The sequence below is a fragment of the Mobula birostris genome, chromosome 26 (genome assembly GCF_030028105.1).
Source record: "Mobula birostris isolate sMobBir1 chromosome 26, sMobBir1.hap1, whole genome shotgun sequence".
NCBI classification, from domain to species: Eukaryota; Metazoa; Chordata; class Chondrichthyes; order Myliobatiformes; family Myliobatidae; genus Mobula; species Mobula birostris.
Genome location: NC_092395.1, coordinates 28,841,517 through 28,859,838, shown reverse-complemented (window position 1 = coordinate 28,859,838; position 18,322 = coordinate 28,841,517). Strand labels below are relative to the sequence as shown.

At 45.5% G+C, this 18,322-nt stretch overlaps 1 protein-coding gene across 1 annotated transcript in view; it reads left to right on the top strand.

The window, feature by feature from the left end:
* Positions 1-16,140, top strand: part of cilp2 (cartilage intermediate layer protein 2) — a 31,168-nt gene extending 15,028 nt beyond the window's left edge. The window contains exons 8-9 of the mRNA XM_072243919.1: positions 442-590; positions 12,718-16,140. Coding sequence (XP_072100020.1) covers positions 442-590; positions 12,718-15,089 — 2,521 coding nt within the window. The 3' untranslated portion in view covers positions 15,090-16,140. The remainder of the gene's footprint in view (positions 1-441; positions 591-12,717) is intronic.
* The last annotated feature ends 2,182 nt before the right edge of the window (positions 16,141-18,322 follow it).

The following is an 18,322-nucleotide window of genomic DNA, read 5'->3' as shown; positions in this document are numbered from 1 at the left end:
TTCTAAATCCTGGACCTCTCCCCACAAGAGAATTCTGGCAAACTGTGGCAGTTAAGGAAGCTGAGGGTCATCCAGGATGCTGGTCTTGCTGCTGAAGTGATATTGTGGGAAAGCAGACTTCAGGATTGTGGATAACTGGAATACAAAATCGCAATGGCACTTCAGATTAAAAAATATTTACTTTTATTCCTTATTAAACATAACAAGAGGGACAGAAACAGATGTCACGACATATACCAGTGATATTAAGCCTGATTCTGACCTTTATTTGACAGTCAAGAATCATCGAATGAGGCAACAAAGACTGTGCTCTTATTTGTATGGGGGGGGGAGGAGGACAGAACCATGATGACAACTGCTTGGCTCTTAACTTAATGTTGATACCTTATAATTGAGGATTTGAATATTTGATTTGAGCATTCCCCTTTGATTTTTATTCAGGTATCACAATGGGACACTCCTTGACACTAAGAATGAAGGTACTCTTGTGCTGAGGGACCTGAAGAGGTGGCAGGAAGGAGAATATTACTGTAATGTTACCAATGGGTTTGGTTTCATCCGATCAGCATCAGCAACCCTGACAGTTATTGGTGAGTAAACTGAGTCTAACTATTAACTAACCGATTGTTAAAACACTCAGTGCTGGGACTCTCCGTCCCTGTTACACTGTGCACATAGTGCTGAGATCCTCATTCTCCATTGCATCCCTCATTCAATGATGGGATCCTCATTCTCCATTGCATCCCTTATTCAGTGCTGGGATCCTCATTCTCCATTGCATCCCTCATTCAGTGCTGGGATTCTCATTCTCCATTGCATCCCTCATTCAGTGATGGGATCCTCATTCTCCATTGCATCCCTCATTCAGTGATGGGATTCTTAGTCCCAGTTGTATTTCCAGAGTCAGTGTTGGGGGCTCCAAATGGCAGTTACAGAGTTCATCTTATTTCTATCATCTCTTAGACTTGGCATCTCCTTTTAGTTCTGCAGCTGTTGCCACTTCTATGGTGCCTTGATTATCTGAAAATGCAGACCATATATATATATAGGTCCTATACTGGTTTCTGGTTGGCCGAGGATGAGGCTGGGGATTGGGTGTGAGATTAATCTCTCATTCCCGAGTCATCTGTGTACTGTTGCCTTGGCTCCTTTGTTCTTTTACATGATGTCCGGAGACAGAAGCGCTAAACATGGGGAAAGTAATGAGACATCAGACTCCACTAAACAAGTTTCTGACATAACGGGTGATGCATCCTGCTATGTGACTGGTCTAACAGCTGCGTGTTTAATTTATAAACCACAGAATAGATTCACTTAGACAGCCTTAATAACGTGTTGATAACTTGGCCTATAAAACAACACTCAGCTGGAATCATGCCCACAAACAATCTGAACTTCACAAAGCCCAGTCACGTTGTGGAGTTCCTTAGAATCCATGATTAGTTCAGGTTGAGACCATTCAGCCTATTGCACCGGTGCTGGTTACTGAACCTCTGATATATTGGTCATATACTGCGTTTCAGATGGTTCAATTTAATACCAGAGAATGTATACAGTATACAACTTGAAATTCTTACTCTTTGCAGACATCCACGAAACAAGAAGCCCATAGAATGAATGATAGAAACATCAGAACCCCAAAGACCCCTTCCCATCATACAAGCAGCAGCAGAAGCATTGACACTCTCCCTCCCCCCACTTGTGCCAACAGAAGCCCTCCCCCGCCCCATGGAAAAATATGTAAACATTTTTCACAAACTCACTTCTCAGAGACTTGATCACAGTACTGATTAATTCTGTTCCATTGATGAGATGCTAAACAGTGCTCTATTGGCCATCTCAAATTGACATTAAAGGTTTCACAAGAATACTTGAAAGAAGAGCAAGGCAGTTCTCTCCAGTGTCCAGTCTAATATTTATATTGATTTACATCTCGAGCAACTTCACGAAAGCAATTGTTATTACATTTCTGCGTGGGATCTTGAAGTGAGCAAATTTACCGTTGCATTTCTCTAAATTACAGTAGAGTTTATATCAATAAAAAAAATAGAACAACTCTTTAGTTGTAAACAGCTTGAAGAAAAGTTGTGAAAAAATATAAATGCAAATCTTTTATTTTTTATATTTTATATACCCAATAAAAACAGAGCTGGAGACCTCAGCAGGTCAGGCAGCGTCTGTGGAGAGGGAAATGGGTAAAGTTTCAAGTCAATGGATTTTAATCAGTCTTAGAGAAAGATAAAAATGAAAGGTGCTCTAAGTTGCAGAGGATGAGGAGAGATGGAGGGAACATGGGGAACATTTGCATTTGGGTGGAGAGATAGAGAGAGCTAATGATTTTCGACGGGAGAGTGGTGCAGTCGTGTTAAAGTGCAACTCATCTCTCCGGAGGAGGTGTAAATATAAAGAAATGAACCAAAACCACAAACCAAGTGATACAAAACCCTGCAGTTAAAAATCCGAAATGAGCAAGAGTGCCAGTTGAACTCAAAAGATCAGGCACAACCTGCGGAGAGAGGAACTAAGACTTTACATCAGTTTTGAAACAAAGTTAAAAGGGATGAATTTGATGAGACAGCGCATTAAACCATCCCATTACATGGACTATCTATTCAGTCAGCTATGCTGTGAATCTGGGGTTCGGTCAGTAGCTGTGCAGGGATTGTTTGTGTTAAGCTGTTAATCAGTTTCATACAGCACAAACACTACTCTCCAACTGGCTGCATTTGACTGAGTGAGATCCGTCCTCCAGAAGTCACTGGCACGAGCCCAATGTAAAGACAATCTGTTATATTTTCATAAACTGAGTCGCAGTTGCTGGAGGAGGCACCAGGCTTTGAGTAATCTGCCGCTTCCTCATTATTATTAACAATCTTGTCAGGCCGATACGTCCTGTTAATTAACCTTGCACTTGCAGTTTGGGCTTTTTTTTCTCCAGTAAGAAGTATAAGCAGTAGTAAGACATTCTGCCCCCTCTGCTTGCTCTGTCACTCAATATGATAGGTGTTGGTCAGTATCACTGTAGTAACCCCACATCCTGTGATTGCTTTAATATTTAAGCACCTATTGTCCAGTTTATGTCTTTAGTGTATTTGGAAATGAGCCTCCACAGAGAATTACAAAGATATACTATCCTCCAGTGAAGAAATCTCTCATTATTTTCAATCTGAATGATCTTTATTTTGAGATAAGGACATCTGGTTCTGGGCACCTGGCCAGGGGAGCCACCATCCCTGCATCTACCACTTGACACTTTTCAAAAAAATCATGTCTCATATCTTTAACGTGAATAAAGTACAAGCCTGATTTGTACTGACACCCCATCTTACCCCCAGTACCCAGGAATCAATCTGGAACATTCACAATGCGTGTAAGAAGATCATACCTGAAACAATGTTCCACATGCAGTCTCCTGAGGACCCTGTAAAACTGGAAGAACACATCCCAAACCTTCTACTTGGATCTTCTTGTAGTGAAGACTAACTCACTGTATGCCACCCTAATTGCATGCCTCAGCCTTTCAGTGATTCCTGAACTACGTCTTCCTCTTCTCCATTGTAAAGTCAACATTCCCAGTAGTTCATGCAGCATCTATAGGAAGAGGTACAGTCGATGTTTCAGGCCGAGACCCTTATGTCAGGGTGAGCTCTGACAAAGGGTCTCGGCCCGAAACGTCGACTGTACCTCTTCCTATAGATGCTGCCTGGCCTGCTGCGTTCACCAGCCTTTTTTGTGTGTGTTGCTTGAATTTCCAGCACCTGCAAATTTCCTCGTGTTTGTGTTTTTAAATTCCCAGTAATTCTCCATTTGGTTTCACATCTGCATGAGCAGGAAGCTCTGTATGGTGATTGGTGACTCTGTTTCAATTACCATTCAATGGATTACAATAAAAATGTGATCCCTACACTCATCAAGTAAACCAGAACTTTGAAACAGTGGATGTAGTGTATATGGATTTCAGTAAGGCATTTGATAAGGTTCCTCATGCAAGGCTCCTTCAGTAAGTAAGGAGGCCTGAGATCCAAGGAGACCTTGCTTTGTGGATCCAGAATTGTCTTGCCCACAGAAGGCAAAAGGTGGTTGTAGATAGTTTGTATTCTGTATGGAGGATGGTGACTAGTGGTGTTCTGCAGGGATCTGTTCTGGGACCGCTCCTCTTTGTGATCTTTATAAATGACTTGGATGAGGAAGTAGAAGTTTGCTGATGATAAAAAAGTTGGGGGTGTTGTGAGTAGTCTGGAGGGTTGTCAGAGGTTACAACGGGACATCAATAAGATGCAGAACTGGGCTGAGAAGGGGCAGATGGAGTTCAACCTAGATAAGAGTGAAGTAGTTCATTTTGGTAGGTCAAATATGAAAACAGAATATAATATTAATGGTAAGACTTTTGACAGTGTGGAGGATCAACGAGATCTTGGGGTTCATGTCCATAGGACACTCAAAGCTGCTGCGTAGGTTGACAGTGTTGTTAAGAAGCTGTATGGTGTGTTGGCCGTCATAAACCATGGGATTGAGTTCAAGAGCCGTGAGGTTATGTTACAGCTATATAAGACCTTGGTCAGACCCCACTTGGAGTACTGTGTTCAGCTCTGGTCACCTCACTACAGGAAGGATGTGGATACTATAGAGAGAGTGCAGAGGAGATTTACGAGGATTGGAGAGCATGCCTTATGAGAATATATTGAATGAACTTGGCCTCTTCTCCTTGGAGTGACGGAGGATAAGAGGTGACCTGATAGAGGTATATAAGATGATGAGAGGCATTGATCGTGTGGATAGCCAGAGGCTTTTTCCCTGGACTGAAATGGCTAACCCGAGGGGGCATAGTTTTAAGGTGCTTGGAAGTAGGTACAGAGGGGATGGCAGAGGTAAATTTTTCACACAGAGAGTGGTGGGTGCGTGGAATGCACTGCCATCAATGGTGGTGGAAGCGGATACAATAGGGTCTTTTAAGAGCCTCTTAGGTACATGGAGCTTAGAAAAATAGAGGGCCATGCAGTAGGGAAATTCTAGGCAGTCTCTAGAGTAGGTTACATGGTTGGTACAACGTTGTGGGCTGAAGGGCCTGTAGTGTGCTGTAGATTTCTATGTTCTATGTTCTATGATGACGAACACCACACAGTCCTCCCAGCTAGTGTATGAGGAAATAAGTGTGAACTATCTCGGTCGGGTGCTGCCTGGATCTGGGGGGGCTTTACCTGCAGTGGAACAGCAATAAAATGGTGAATTCCAAGCCAGTTGCCACACTGGCCCCTAATCTCTGCTGTTCTTGGCCAGACACAGGAGCAATAAAATATAGGAGCAGAATTAGGCCATTTGGTCCATCGAGGCTGCTTTGCCATTTCATCATGGCCGATCCATTTTTCCTCTCAGCCCCAATCTCCAGCCTTCCCCCCCCCCCCACCCATATCCCTTCATGCCCTGACCATATAAAATAATATCTTCCTGTGATCTTTCAGGAACGTCATGCAGAATGAACTGTTTATTTCACCTTTCAATTGTCGTGTGTTTCATATGCAAACAGGATTTCTTACTATTACTCAACATCTCCTCCACCCCACCCCCCACGTGCTCCCACCCCTCGGTGCGGTTTCCTTCAGACACAACCGGGACTAACTTAGATTGTGCTCATTATTAAACTGATGTTTGTGGAATCCTGTTGTGCCCAAGTTATCTGAGGAAATTATGTTTCGTTATCTGTAAGGCACTTTGGGATGAGTTTCCATTGGAACGGCAGAGGATATGGAGCATGGAGAGAAACCAAGTGATTTACTAATGGACATTTATTCACTTCCTTCAGCTGCTTCGCTCCCTGAGGGGAAGCTGCTCCTGCAAGGGTAGGCAGTTCCGCCGTTCAGACTCGGTGACAGTGAAGGACAGGCCAGCCCGGACCGTGTGCGACCCAGCAGGGATCTTTGTCTCCACACACTGCTGCTCAAGATGGTAGTTTCTGCTGTCCTCCAGCGTTTTGTGTGAGGTTCTGGTCCAGACTGAAGTGGCACTGAGGTCACATAAAGCTGTAGCCTGACTAACGATGGCCAGCATTTTGTGTGTGTTCTTTCCCTAGTCCACCGTAATAGGGCGGCAGATGTGTAACTGATAATCTGATAACTTCATTGGCACAGCTACTTGAATTGGTAGTTACAGATTTTAAAATTCAAGTTCCAGTTTGCCATAGTGGGATTTGAATTTGCATTTTACCATATGACTGACCTCGTCCCTGGGTTACCTGACCAGTAACTCTCTACTTTCTCTCGTTGTTCATCCAGCAATACAAAATCTATCTTTGTTACTCATGTTGTATCTTTTTACACCCAGGCCCTTTCATCTGCCTCTGTCCTACAGCCTCTTCCTCGCAGTTTTACCTCGAGGTTTACAGGGGGTCCTTGTAAAAGATGGAGGAGCTGCTGGAAGCCACTCAGACTTTGCCCTCTGTGGCCATTACAATTTACAATTCACTGAGTTTGTTTATTTATCGAGGTACAGCGTGGAATAGGTCTTTCTGGCCTTTCGAGCCGTGCTGCCCAGCAATCCCCCAATTTAGTCCTAGTCTAATCATAGGACAACTTACAATGGTTAATTAACCTACCAACTGGCAGGTCTTTGGAGTGTGGGAGGAAACCCACGCAGTCACGGGGAGAATGTACAAACTCCTTACAGGCAGTGGTGGGAATTGAACCTGTACTGTAAGGTGTTGTGCTAACCACTACGCTACCATGAGCTCAGCAGCACCAGGCAGAACAGATGAGGAATAAAGCTACAAACGAAAGTATGGATACTACCTGACCTACTGAGAGTTTCTAGCATTTTTTTTTGTCTTTATTTCAGATTTGCAGCATCTGCAGTTACATTTTATTTTCAAGAAGTGAAGCCATAACTCTGTGGCCAACAATCGTCAGCGGTCTTGTATACATAAATGCTGGACCTGGCAGTGGTTCAACCAGTCTTAGTCCTTGTTATTAAATTGCCCAGGCTGTGTTGCTGCACATCAATTTAACATGGAAGAGGCTCAAAGGGAACTTTAGATTGTTTCACATAAATGGCTATATAAAATTTCCCAGCAAATCCACCAGAGGACAAAATACAAGCAAAAGTAACTGGTTTCAGGATGTTGACAGATGTACAAGTTCTTGCCAATATAGAACAAAGTGCACTTGTAGCAAAATAAGGAGTTTGGAAGAAGATGGAGCTACTACTGCAGTACTCCTGGTGGCTTATGTTGGCATTTATGGAAAAGACGTAAGATATTTCTTAGCTATGAACGGTTGCAATATTAGAGGCACGTCAAACTTAGAATAGTTTTCCTAAGAGTAAGTGGTGTGGCTGGGGAATGAACCAAAGCAAGAAAACCCAACCATTGCCTGCTGCTTTGTCAGACGTTCAGCTGATGGCAGGATGGGTGGAAGGTGGAAGGATTTCCAAGCAAGAGTCAGCATGTGAAATCTTCCCTCAGCAGGAGGTCCTAGTGAGGGCTGCCAATTCAGAGTAAGCTAAGAATGGTTTGCGTCTTGCAACCACTGATTATCCTGAATAACTTTCAGAGAATGAAGTGCTTATAAATATGCTTATTGTTATGGTGTGAAAAATTCGCTTTCCAATTTATGCGAGGCAATTTCCCAAAAATAACCACCTATGAGGTCTGATAATAGACCAGAAATTAGATCCATTTATGTTTATTTTCCGAAGAATATAAGAAACAGTAGCATGAGGCTAACACACTATTCATTAAAATTATTGATAATTTTATTTTGGCCCAAGCTCCATTCTCCTACCTGTTTCTCATAAATCTTGATTATAACCTTCACCCCTCCCCCCAAAGAAAAACACACACAACCACATCCGTAGACAAAAATCTACCTACGTCCACCATGAATGAATTCAGTAACTCTTTCTCGGTGGTCTGCAATAGAAGACATTCTAAAGATACACAGTCTCCAAGTGAAAGAATTCTTTTCATTTGTATCTTTAGTTAGAGAGTCCACATTCTGAAACAATGTCTCATTCTGGACTTTCTCATGGGGAAATATCATCTCAGCATCTATTGTGTCAAACCCCAGAGAACCTTCTAAACACATATAAATACAGGCCAAGCTTTCCTCTCAAAGCAACTCTTGCATCCCAGGAATGAACTTAATGAACTTTCTCCGAACTATTTCCAATCCAGGTATGTCCATCATTAAATAAGGAAACCAAAGCTATGTGCAGTGTGCTCCAAGTGTAGCCTCATCAACAGCCTCGAAAGTTGAAAGCAGACTTTTATATCTTTATCCTATCTGCTTTATAATTAAAGGACAACATTCTATTGTCTTCCAAAATACCAGTTTACAAAGTTTGGCCTGTATGTCTCCCTGCTCAGGGTGGATTCCTGGCATTCCTGGTACCATTCACATCCCCTAAAGGAGTAACTGAGACAGAAGGCACAATGGCATCCAAATCCCTCTGAGCAGCAGCATTTTGCTGTATTCTCCATTTAAATCATCTTCTGCTTTTCTGGGCTCCATGGCCACTTTATTAGCTACGCTTGCAAATATCTAACCAGCCAATCATATGGCAGCAACTCAATGCATAAGTGCATGCTGCCATGGTCAAGGGGTTCAGTTGATGAATGATATCTTCTTAAATGTCGGCTCAGACATTTCCAAATCAGTAAATGCTGATGGTGCAGTGTGGACGAGAGGCAGAAATATAAATGATATAGTTAGGAAAATGCAGACAGCTACTAATGAAGCAGAGGAATGGGGAAGTCATAGAACAATACAGCACAGTACAGGCCCTTCAGCCCACAATGTTGTGCCAACCCTTAAACCCTGCCTCCCATATAACCCTCCACCTTAAATTCCTCCATATACCTATCTAGTAGTCTCTTAAACTTCATTGGTGTATCTGCCTCCACCACTGACTCAGGCAGTGCATTCCACGCACCAACCACTCTCTGAGTAAAAAACCTTCCTGTAATATCCCCCTTGAACTTCCCACCCCTTACCTTAAAGCCGTGTCCTCTTGTATTGAGCAGTGGTGCCCTGGGGAAGAGGCGTTGGCTGTCCACTCTATCTATTCCTCTTAATATCTTGTACACCTATGGGGGATTAACCTTTCCTGTTGCAAAGAGTCAAGTTTTTTGTTTTTCTGAAAGGAACATTATACCCACCATTGATCTCAAGTTATACAGTAAATCTCTTAAACAAGAGTCATAAATAGTGGTAAAGTTTCTAGGTATGTGGATGGACACAAGGCTAACGTGGAAGGTGCATGTGAGTAAAATGCTCGAGAAGTGTAAAAATGTCCTTAATGTGCTCAGGTGATTGGCGTGCAAGTAGGAAGTCACTTAAACAAATGTGTATATTGCTTTAATCAGATCTGTCTTTGATTATGGATGTGTTGCTTGTGGGTCACCTCACCAGAAGTGTTAACGCCCCTAGATAAAGTTCAAACTCAAGCACTGAGGTTATGTTGTGGTGAGATTAAATCATCCCCATTTTCGTCACTACTGGTAGAAATGGGTGAAGTACTTCTACATCTGCACAGGTTACAGTAGCAGTGGTTTATTGGGTTAATTTAAAAGGACAGAGTTGTTCATCCAATATTGGCAACATTAGTAGGGTGTTGGGAGCACGGTATTCGTAAGGTCTTCAGTCTGGGTGGATGGGAAATGAATGGACCCAAAATTTTGGGTTGTTGAATGGTCCCAATTAACCCTTTTCTGTCACCCCCCCTTCATTTTCCCTTTGCCTGTGGCTGATTTAAGCCTTCAAGAAAAGATCAAAAAGAAGATTGGTTGCATACCAGTGGCACAGGAAGTTCAGTAATATATGTGAGGCAGATATGGTTTCTCACATATCTACACAGATGGTTCAAAAGATCCAGTGTGTTTCTATTTATGTTCCAAAGTTTCAGGTGACTATTAAGAGAAGATTATTAGTATTCATGTCTGAGATGGTTGCTATCATTTTAGCCTTGGAGTGTGTTGAAGATGTGTGCCCTGATTATGTACTTCTCAGTTCTGATTTATTCTCAGTTTTGACATTTATTAAAACAGGTTGTTGATTTTCAATAATAATTAATAAAAAGTTTTAAAAATGAAATGAAAATGAAAAAAAAAACAGGTATTTAATATTGTAGGCCAGACATTCTTCTTGAGATTTGACACCGTCTGCAGGGCCTGGGCCTGTGTATCCATTTCTCTTGGGTTCCTGCTCACGTTGGGTTTGAAGGAACATTGCAGTCTCGTACGCAGGATCTCCCAGGCTGAGTTTATTTACTGTCCACTACCTTTTTGTTTCAAGTTACATCACAGCCGTTTGCTGAGCTTGTATCCTGTAGCACTGCAGGGCACGGGGGTTGGTCAGTGCACAAGATAATGTGGGAAGTGCCTCTCAGTCCAATGGGACTTGGCTGCCATTGAGAGTACTTTGAGCTTGGAGGATTCAATCTGACAGTGACAGGGCAGCTGTAAGCCATGCAGCTCCGGACAGGAACCCTGCGGGTCCTGTTTTAGAGCAGCACACCTTTTTGATGTTAACGTATTTTTATTTTACCCAGTTTCTCAGGTTTTTGCTGAGGTGGCAACTGGGCATTTATCTTGTATGCACACCTGTGTAGTACACCAAAAGGGTTGAGAATCACTTTCTGGACTGGTGACTTTGGTTGAAGCTAAATATTAGCCAGAAGCTGAAGAGGGTGATGTGGGTGTGGAACAAGCTGCCAGCAGAAGAGGTGGATGTGGTTTCAATTTCAACATTTGAGAGAAATTGGGATAAATATGTGGATGGGAGGGGAATGGAGGGCTCTTTTCCAGGCATAGGTGGGTGGGACTAAGTAGAGTAATAGATTGCATGGATTAGATGGGCTGAAGGGCCTGTTTCTGTGCTGTGGTGCTCTATGGCTCCATGACAAAGGTAAGAGCTTCCAAGTTCTCTTCAAAAATGCTGGCCCTTTCATAATCCAGCACCCTCTTCTTAGCAGAACCACAGAGAATAAGGGAGATTTTATATTTTTAAAAACCAGAAACTTTTGTGGACCCTACAGTGGCTTAAGGTGGGGGGACTCTTGACCTCACCCTCCACCTTTATGATCTTGCACTTTATTGTTTACCTGCACTACACCTTATTCAGTAGCTGCCACACCTTGTTCTGCACTGTTCTTGTTTTACCTTATTCCAGCTCAATGCTCCGTGTAATGATTTTGTTCTATATGAACGGTGTGCAAGACAAGCTTCTCCCTGTACCTTGGTACGTGTGACAAAAATAAACTTGTCCCACCATGCCTGTGCCAGCTCCGAATGCTTTTTCCATACAATCCTGTTTTATTAAACTTTTTTTTATCTTTGTATCCCTTGAGAGTTTGTTAAATTTGTGTCTGTTACCCTTGCGGGAGAATATTACATTGGAGCAGGGGAAATTACAAGAGTATTAGACAGGAGCTAGGCAGAGTTAATTCGGAACCGCTCTGTTTGGGCAAGTCCACATCTGACATGTGGAGGGTTTTTAAAGATCAGCCACACAGGGAACAGGGCAGATTTGTTCCACAAGGATGGCTAAGTAAAGTAATCTTGGATGTCAAGAGAAGTGATGAATTTTATCAAGAAGGAAAAGGAACCATATGTAAGGATTAGGATGCTAAAATTGAATGGTCAAGAAAAGTCCTTGGCAAGTAGGATTAAAGAGAATCCCAGGGCATTCCATGCATTAATCAAGAGCAAGAGGATAATTAGGTTTGACAACTCAAGGATAAAAAGAATTAACTTGTGTTTGAGGTGAGGAGTTAGGTGACGTCCTAAGTGAGGACATTTCATCTGTATTAGCCAAGGAGATGGACATGGAGGGTAGTAAGATCTGTGTGGAGCACGCCGATATGGTAAGGCATTTTGAGAAGAAATCTTGAAGAGCATTAGGGTGGAAAAGTCCCCCTACGGATGATCGTATGTACCCTTGGTTACTGAGAACAGCAAGAAAAGAGATGACTGGGGCCTTGACCAAGATCTTCTTGTCCTCTCTCGCCACAGGTCCTGTGGGACTAGCAAGTAGCCAATGTTTTTCCAATATTGAAGTATAACCCTGGGAACTATAGACCTGTGAGTCTCATTTCAGTGGTAAGGAAACTATTGGAGAAGATTCTTAGGGATAGGATTTATGAGCATTTGGAAACTATGGGGTCAATCAGCATGACTTTGTGTGGGGCAAATTGTGCCTTACTAACTTGATTGAGTTTTTCGAGGTGGTAAGAAAGGTGACTGATGAAGGTAGTGCTGTGGGTGTTGTCTATGTGGACATTAATAAGGCATTTGACAAGGATCCCCATGGCAGGTTCCCACAGCCCTGTGTATTTGAAGGTTTGTCACAAACGTGCTCAGCTGATTAATTAGCAAGGGCAAAATTAGAGCAGCACCACTCACGATGCAGCCCTTTGACCTGAAACGTTGACAAGTGCTCTCGTCCCACAGCTCCTGCCTACCACGCTGAAGTCCTCCAGTACATTACTTTTTGCCCCTAAATCCTGGAATTTCCTCCCTAAATCTTCTACCCACCTAACGCACTTTAACTCCTCATCCTTTCACGAAGAATATGGTCATTTGTCCAAACGCCGGTGCCTGTGTGCCTGCTGCCCTGTGAAGTACCCTGGAATGTGTTGTATGTTAACCTTTGTTGCTAGGTGGCCTGTTTGCCAGCTGCAAGTGCTTTGACCTAATCTCTTTGTGCTTGTATCTCTTTTTTCCCTCAGCCAAAGGACAGCCAAAGTGTAAGTCAGAACCAGTGGAGCACTTCATCAGACTCCCCGAGAACTGCTTCCAAGCTGCCACCAATTCCTTCTACTACAATGTCAGGAAGTGTCCCAGTGTTGGTTGTGCTGGCAATTTGAACGACGAGTTCCAGTGTAAGGACGGTACCAGTTACTGCTGCGGGGTGAAGCGGACAAAGCGGAAGGAGATCGCTTGCCAGGGATACACCCTCCCTGTCAAGGTGGTAACCAAGTGCGGCTGCAAGAGGTGCACGGAGCCCAGAGTGTTGATCCGAGGGCAGGCAGTGGCGGCGGATAACGGGGAGCCCCTCCGGTTCGGACAGATCTTCATCGGGGGTGAGCTCGTCGGCCTGACTAGCTACAAGGGGACCTTCACCGTTCAGGTGCCCCAAGGGACAGAAAGGCTCGTTGTGCAGTTTGTGGACAGGCTGGGCAAGTTTGTGGACACCGTTAAAGTCTTGCCCTTTGACCGCAGGAGTGGTGCAGTGTACTACATGGTTAAGCTGATGCGAAAGTCAGAAACAATTGAAGTTGACTCCCGTAAAGGCACCACCATACCTCTGGGGGAAATGGAAGGGGAGGACACCATTGGGGAGATTGACATTCCACCTGATTCCTTCCGTAGAAGAAATGGGGAGAGTTACAGTGGAAAGGTCAAAGCTAGTGTGACCTTTCTGGACCCCAGAAATATCAGTCTGGCCATGTCGGCTTCGAGCGACCTCAGGTTTGTGGATAGTGAGGGCAATGTCCAGCCACTGAGGACCTACGGCATGTTCTCGGCAGACTTCTGGGAGGAGCCATCTAACCAGCCTCTGGATGTTTCTGGAGCGCAGGTGTACCTGGACACAGCCAGCGTCAAGATGCCAGAGCACATTCAGAAGATGAAGCTGTGGTCACTGAATCCAGACACTGGTTTCTGGGAGGAGGAGAGCCTCTTCCACATTGAGAAGAAGAAGCGGAACAAGCGCGAGGAGAGGACGTTCCTGATCGGCAACATAGAGATCCGGGAGCGGCGGCTCTTCAACCTGGACGTTCCCGAGGGCAGGCGTTGCTATGTTAAAGTTCGGGCCTATATGAGTGAGAAGTTCCTGCCTGGAGAGCAGCTGGAGGGAGCGGTGATTTCCCTGATTAATCTGGAGCCACTGCCTGGTTATAAGGCCAACCCTCGGGCTTGGGGGCGTTTTGACAGTGTCATAACCGGGCCCAATGGAGCCTGCCTCCCCGCCTTCTGCGACGCTGACCGGCCGGATGCCTACACTGCTTACGTCACGGCCACTCTTGGCGCCGAGGAGCTGGAAGCCGCTGCCTCAAGTCCTAAGATGAACCCCAATGTGATTGGAGTATCTCAGCCCTTCCTGGGCAAACTGGAGTACAGGAGGACCGACCATGATGACAAGCAGCTGAAGAAGACGGCCTTTAGAATCAACCTCCCCAAGCCCAACGCAAACAACATTGATGAAACTGATGGGCCCATATATGCATATCAGAACATGAAGGACTGCGAGAACGCTCCCATCTCGGCCAACCACTTCAGGTTTTACAAAGTGGAGAAGGACAAGTATGAATACAACGTGGTTCCCTTTGAGGAGAATGACTTGACCAGCTGGACCGGTGACCACCTCGCCTGGTGGCCAAACCCACAAGAGTTCCGTGCTTGCTACATCAAGGTCAAGGTGAATGGACCAGTGGAGGTCATGGTGAGGTCGCGAAACTACGGCGGCACTCACCCAGAGACGACGGGGCAGCTTTACGGCATCCGTGATGCCCGCAGTGTCCACGACCTGGTCAAGGCGAATGTTTCGTCGACTTGCGTCGAGTTCAAGTGTAGTGGCATGCTGTTCGACCAAAGCACAGTGGACCGCACCCTCGTGACACTGATACCCCAGGGTAACTGCCGCCGAACTGCAATTAACAGCCTGTTGCAGGAGTACCTGCACAGACACCCGCCATCGGCCGTGAACAATGACACGTCAGCATTTAGCATGCTGGCCCCCGTCGACCCTTTGGGCCACAATTACGGCATCTACACCGTGACGGATCAGAACCCCAGGGTGGCCAAGGAGATCGCCATTGGCCGCTGCTTTGATGGCACCTCTGATGGCTTTTCCCGAGAGATGAAGGTGGACATAGGCAACGCCCTGACCTTCAGCTGTCAGGAGAAGTCCGTGACCCACCAGAGTCTCTTCCAGCGCCTCCAGAACTCTCCGAGTGAGACCATAGCAGAAATTGGGGCGGAAATGAGGAGAATGGTCCAAACACGACCCGTGCAGTCACGGATTGTGCCCTACCCTTCGGGGCAAAGGAATCGCAGGATCCGCGGCAATGATCAGAGGAGCAGAGAAGACCGGCAGTGAACACCATGGACTTTCCTTGACCCTGAATTGGCAGCTCTGTTGTAAAATCTGTACATACTGAACTCTATAGTGACTGCAGCTTGTTTTCTACGTGACTTTTTATATATTTTGAGTCAAGAAGTGAAGAATTCTACAACAGTAGACACAATCAAGGAAGATCACACCCAATTCTGAAACGTGGACCCTTCATTGTGATACCTCTTTGGCTGAAGTTTCATCCCTTCCCTTCTGGGATCCTGGTCTGAACAAGAGCATAAACTGATGGGCTGGGGGTTTTTGATTCAAGATTCAAGATGTCATTTCCTGTACACAAGTGTAAAGTAGAACAAGATAATAATTGCTACTCCAAATCTGATGCAGCACAAAAAAATCCCACAAAAGATAAAGAACACAGTAATAATATTTAAAAAACACAATAAATATAAATACATAAGATAGCTTATAAACAGATTGATTGTATTTTCATAAAGTGACACTAGGCACAGGGGTGTCTGTACATGAGGTGACTGAAGCAAATGATAAAGTAGTGGTGTTTGGGGGTGTAGAGGAGTGAGTTAGTGGGTGGAGGTGTTGATCAGCCTTACTGCTTGGGGAAAGTAATTGTTTCCGAGTCTGGTGGCCCTGATGTGGATGTTACGTAGCCTCCTCCCTGATGGGAGCGGGACAAGCAGTCCGTGAGCAGGGTGGTTGGGAGCCCCTTCATGATATTACTGGCCTATTCCTGGCAGCTTCTTGTATATACTGCCCTTGATGGTGGGTAGGCTGGTGCCAGTGATGCGTTGGGCAGTTTTGACTACCCGCCGTAGAGCCTTCCTGTCTGCCGTGGTGCAGTTTCCGTATCAGGCAGAGATGCACTTTGTTAGGATGCTTTCTCCTGTGCACTGTAGAATGACATGAGTATGGATGTGCATACTCCAGCTCTCCTCAGCCATCTCAGAGCTTTCTGGACTGTGTACGGTGTGTTCTGGGACCATGAGAGTTTGTGTGTGATGTGGTCTCCCACGAGTTTGAAGCTGCTCGCAGTTTCCACCGCTGTGCTGCCAATGTAAAGAGGGGTGTGAGTGGAGCGAGTTCTCCTGAAGTCGATAACCATCTCCTTTGCCTTCTTAACATTAAGGCAGAGGCTGTCTGCCTGGTGCTAGTCCTCGAACTCTTCCACCTCCTCTCTGTGGGCCGTCTCATTGTTGTTGGGGATCAGCCCCACCAGTGTCGTGTCAATGTGACAATGCTATGGCGTCTGTCAGTAAGCATACTCGCGAATGTCCAGTGTGGCAGGAATAGGGTTTGTGATGTGTGCCATTATCAGCCGTTCAAAGCACTTCATGATGATTGGCGTCAGTGCCACTGGGCGGTGGTTGTTTAGTTCTGAAGGTGTAGGGTTCTTTGGTACAGGGATGATGGTGGCTGATTTGAAGCGTGTGGGGACAGCAGACTGGATGAGTGAAGTGTTGAAGACGTCAGTGAGCTGGTGTGCACACTCCCCGAGTACTCAGCCAGGGATGTTGCCTGACCCAGCCGCCTTATGGGGGTTGACTCTCTGCAGAGTCCTTCTCACATCAGCTTCTGATACAGACAGCAGCTGCTCACCTGGGAGGGGAGTAGCTTTCTTGGACGCTGTTGTGTTGCATTCCTTGTTGTTTGGAGCGTCAGGGAGGTGTCACTGGTACAGTCCACGTTGTTTTTCCTGCATAGTCAGTAATGACCTCGATAGCCAGCCATATACATCAGAGTCTGTTATCAGGCAGGTATTCCTGAATTTTTAGTGTGTAGGTAGTTGCCCTCTTGATGCCTGAAACGAGGTTTCTCCTGGCTATTCCAGGAGTTGCTCTGCCACTGGACTTGACAGTAATGTCCCGGGGTTTAAGTAGGGAGCGCACCTTTGCGTTCGGCCAGGGCTTCTGGGATGACCTTTCCTGAGGTACCAACGCCGTCTACGAGCTTACTGATATAGCCGGTAACAGGCGAGACGTATTCCTTGAGGTCTGAGTCTTCTCCATTTGTGACGGGCTCCTTGAGCATTGGCCATACAGTGCGGGTCTTCTTGGCTGGCTTCTCTATTTTCAGCAGAGGTCAGTACACTGGGGCTAACATTACGGAGATGTGGTCAAGAGGCCAAGATGAGTGTGTGGGTTGGCTTTGTATAAACATGGTCCAGTCTGTTTGTTCCTCTGGTGACGTGTTGCTGGAATTTGGGTAAAATGTCCTGCAGGTTAACACGACTGAAGCCTCCTGTAATTATGAAGAGACTAGGTGGTCGCGGGTTTCTGCGTGACATGAAGCCAGAGGGGAGGGAGTTAGAGAGAATGTCTCAAGCTGCTCTGTGGTGGAGCTGACGCTGTAGCTCAGGACATGGTGGCACTGATAGTTTCGCTCTGTTCAGTGGCTGGGCGTGGGGCTTAGTGCCTCTGGTGAACTATTGCAGATGGAATATGGTTAGAGTGATCTGGTGGTATGCTAAATAGTGGTACTGGATTTATGGTGGAGGTGTTCCCAACCTTTTTTATGCCATAGACTCCTACCATTAGCGGACCCCAGGTTGAGAACCCTTGGCTTAAAGGAAGGCAGTCGAAATCCTGCCACAGCAGTCAGAGAATTCAATCCCATTTACTTCAAAACCTGTCAATAAGTAATGAGTATCGAAAACAGCAACAATCAAGCTGCCCAAATAAAGGTATAGAACGAAACCTGTTATCCTTCCCCGCCTTGTACCTGTGTGTAGCTCCTGATTGAGAGACCAGGCTACTGCCCGTTCTGCCCCTGCCGTTTAGGGCAGAAATGAACGTCTTCCATCTTTGGCACTGTTCGGGCTTCCATTAGCGTGCCAGTAGCTTGTTTTTCACTTCTGCCAGCCACGCAAGTTCTGGGGGGAGACTCAGGAATTCTGTCACACTCAGATGTGTAGTGATTCTTCGTTGCTGTTTCTGTTGATAGCTTTGTTTCACCAGTCAGGGTTGTTAGCCCTGAGCTGAACCCCCAGCCCCCCTCCCCCCTCAAACATGGAGGACTGAGGGACAAGTGGCCACTACCCTTTGACCTGTTCGGCATGGGTGATCCTACCAAGGGCCAAAGCATAAAGCTCTGACTCCAGCCAACATAGCTCTCTGGGTCATTGAGGCATGTGAGCCTTCAAACCCAACGCCATGGCTGTGGTCCACTTGGAGGTACAACACTGATGGCCAGATGTATTGGTGAGAAGGATGGATGGATGGGGGGGGGTGCAGATTGTTTCAATA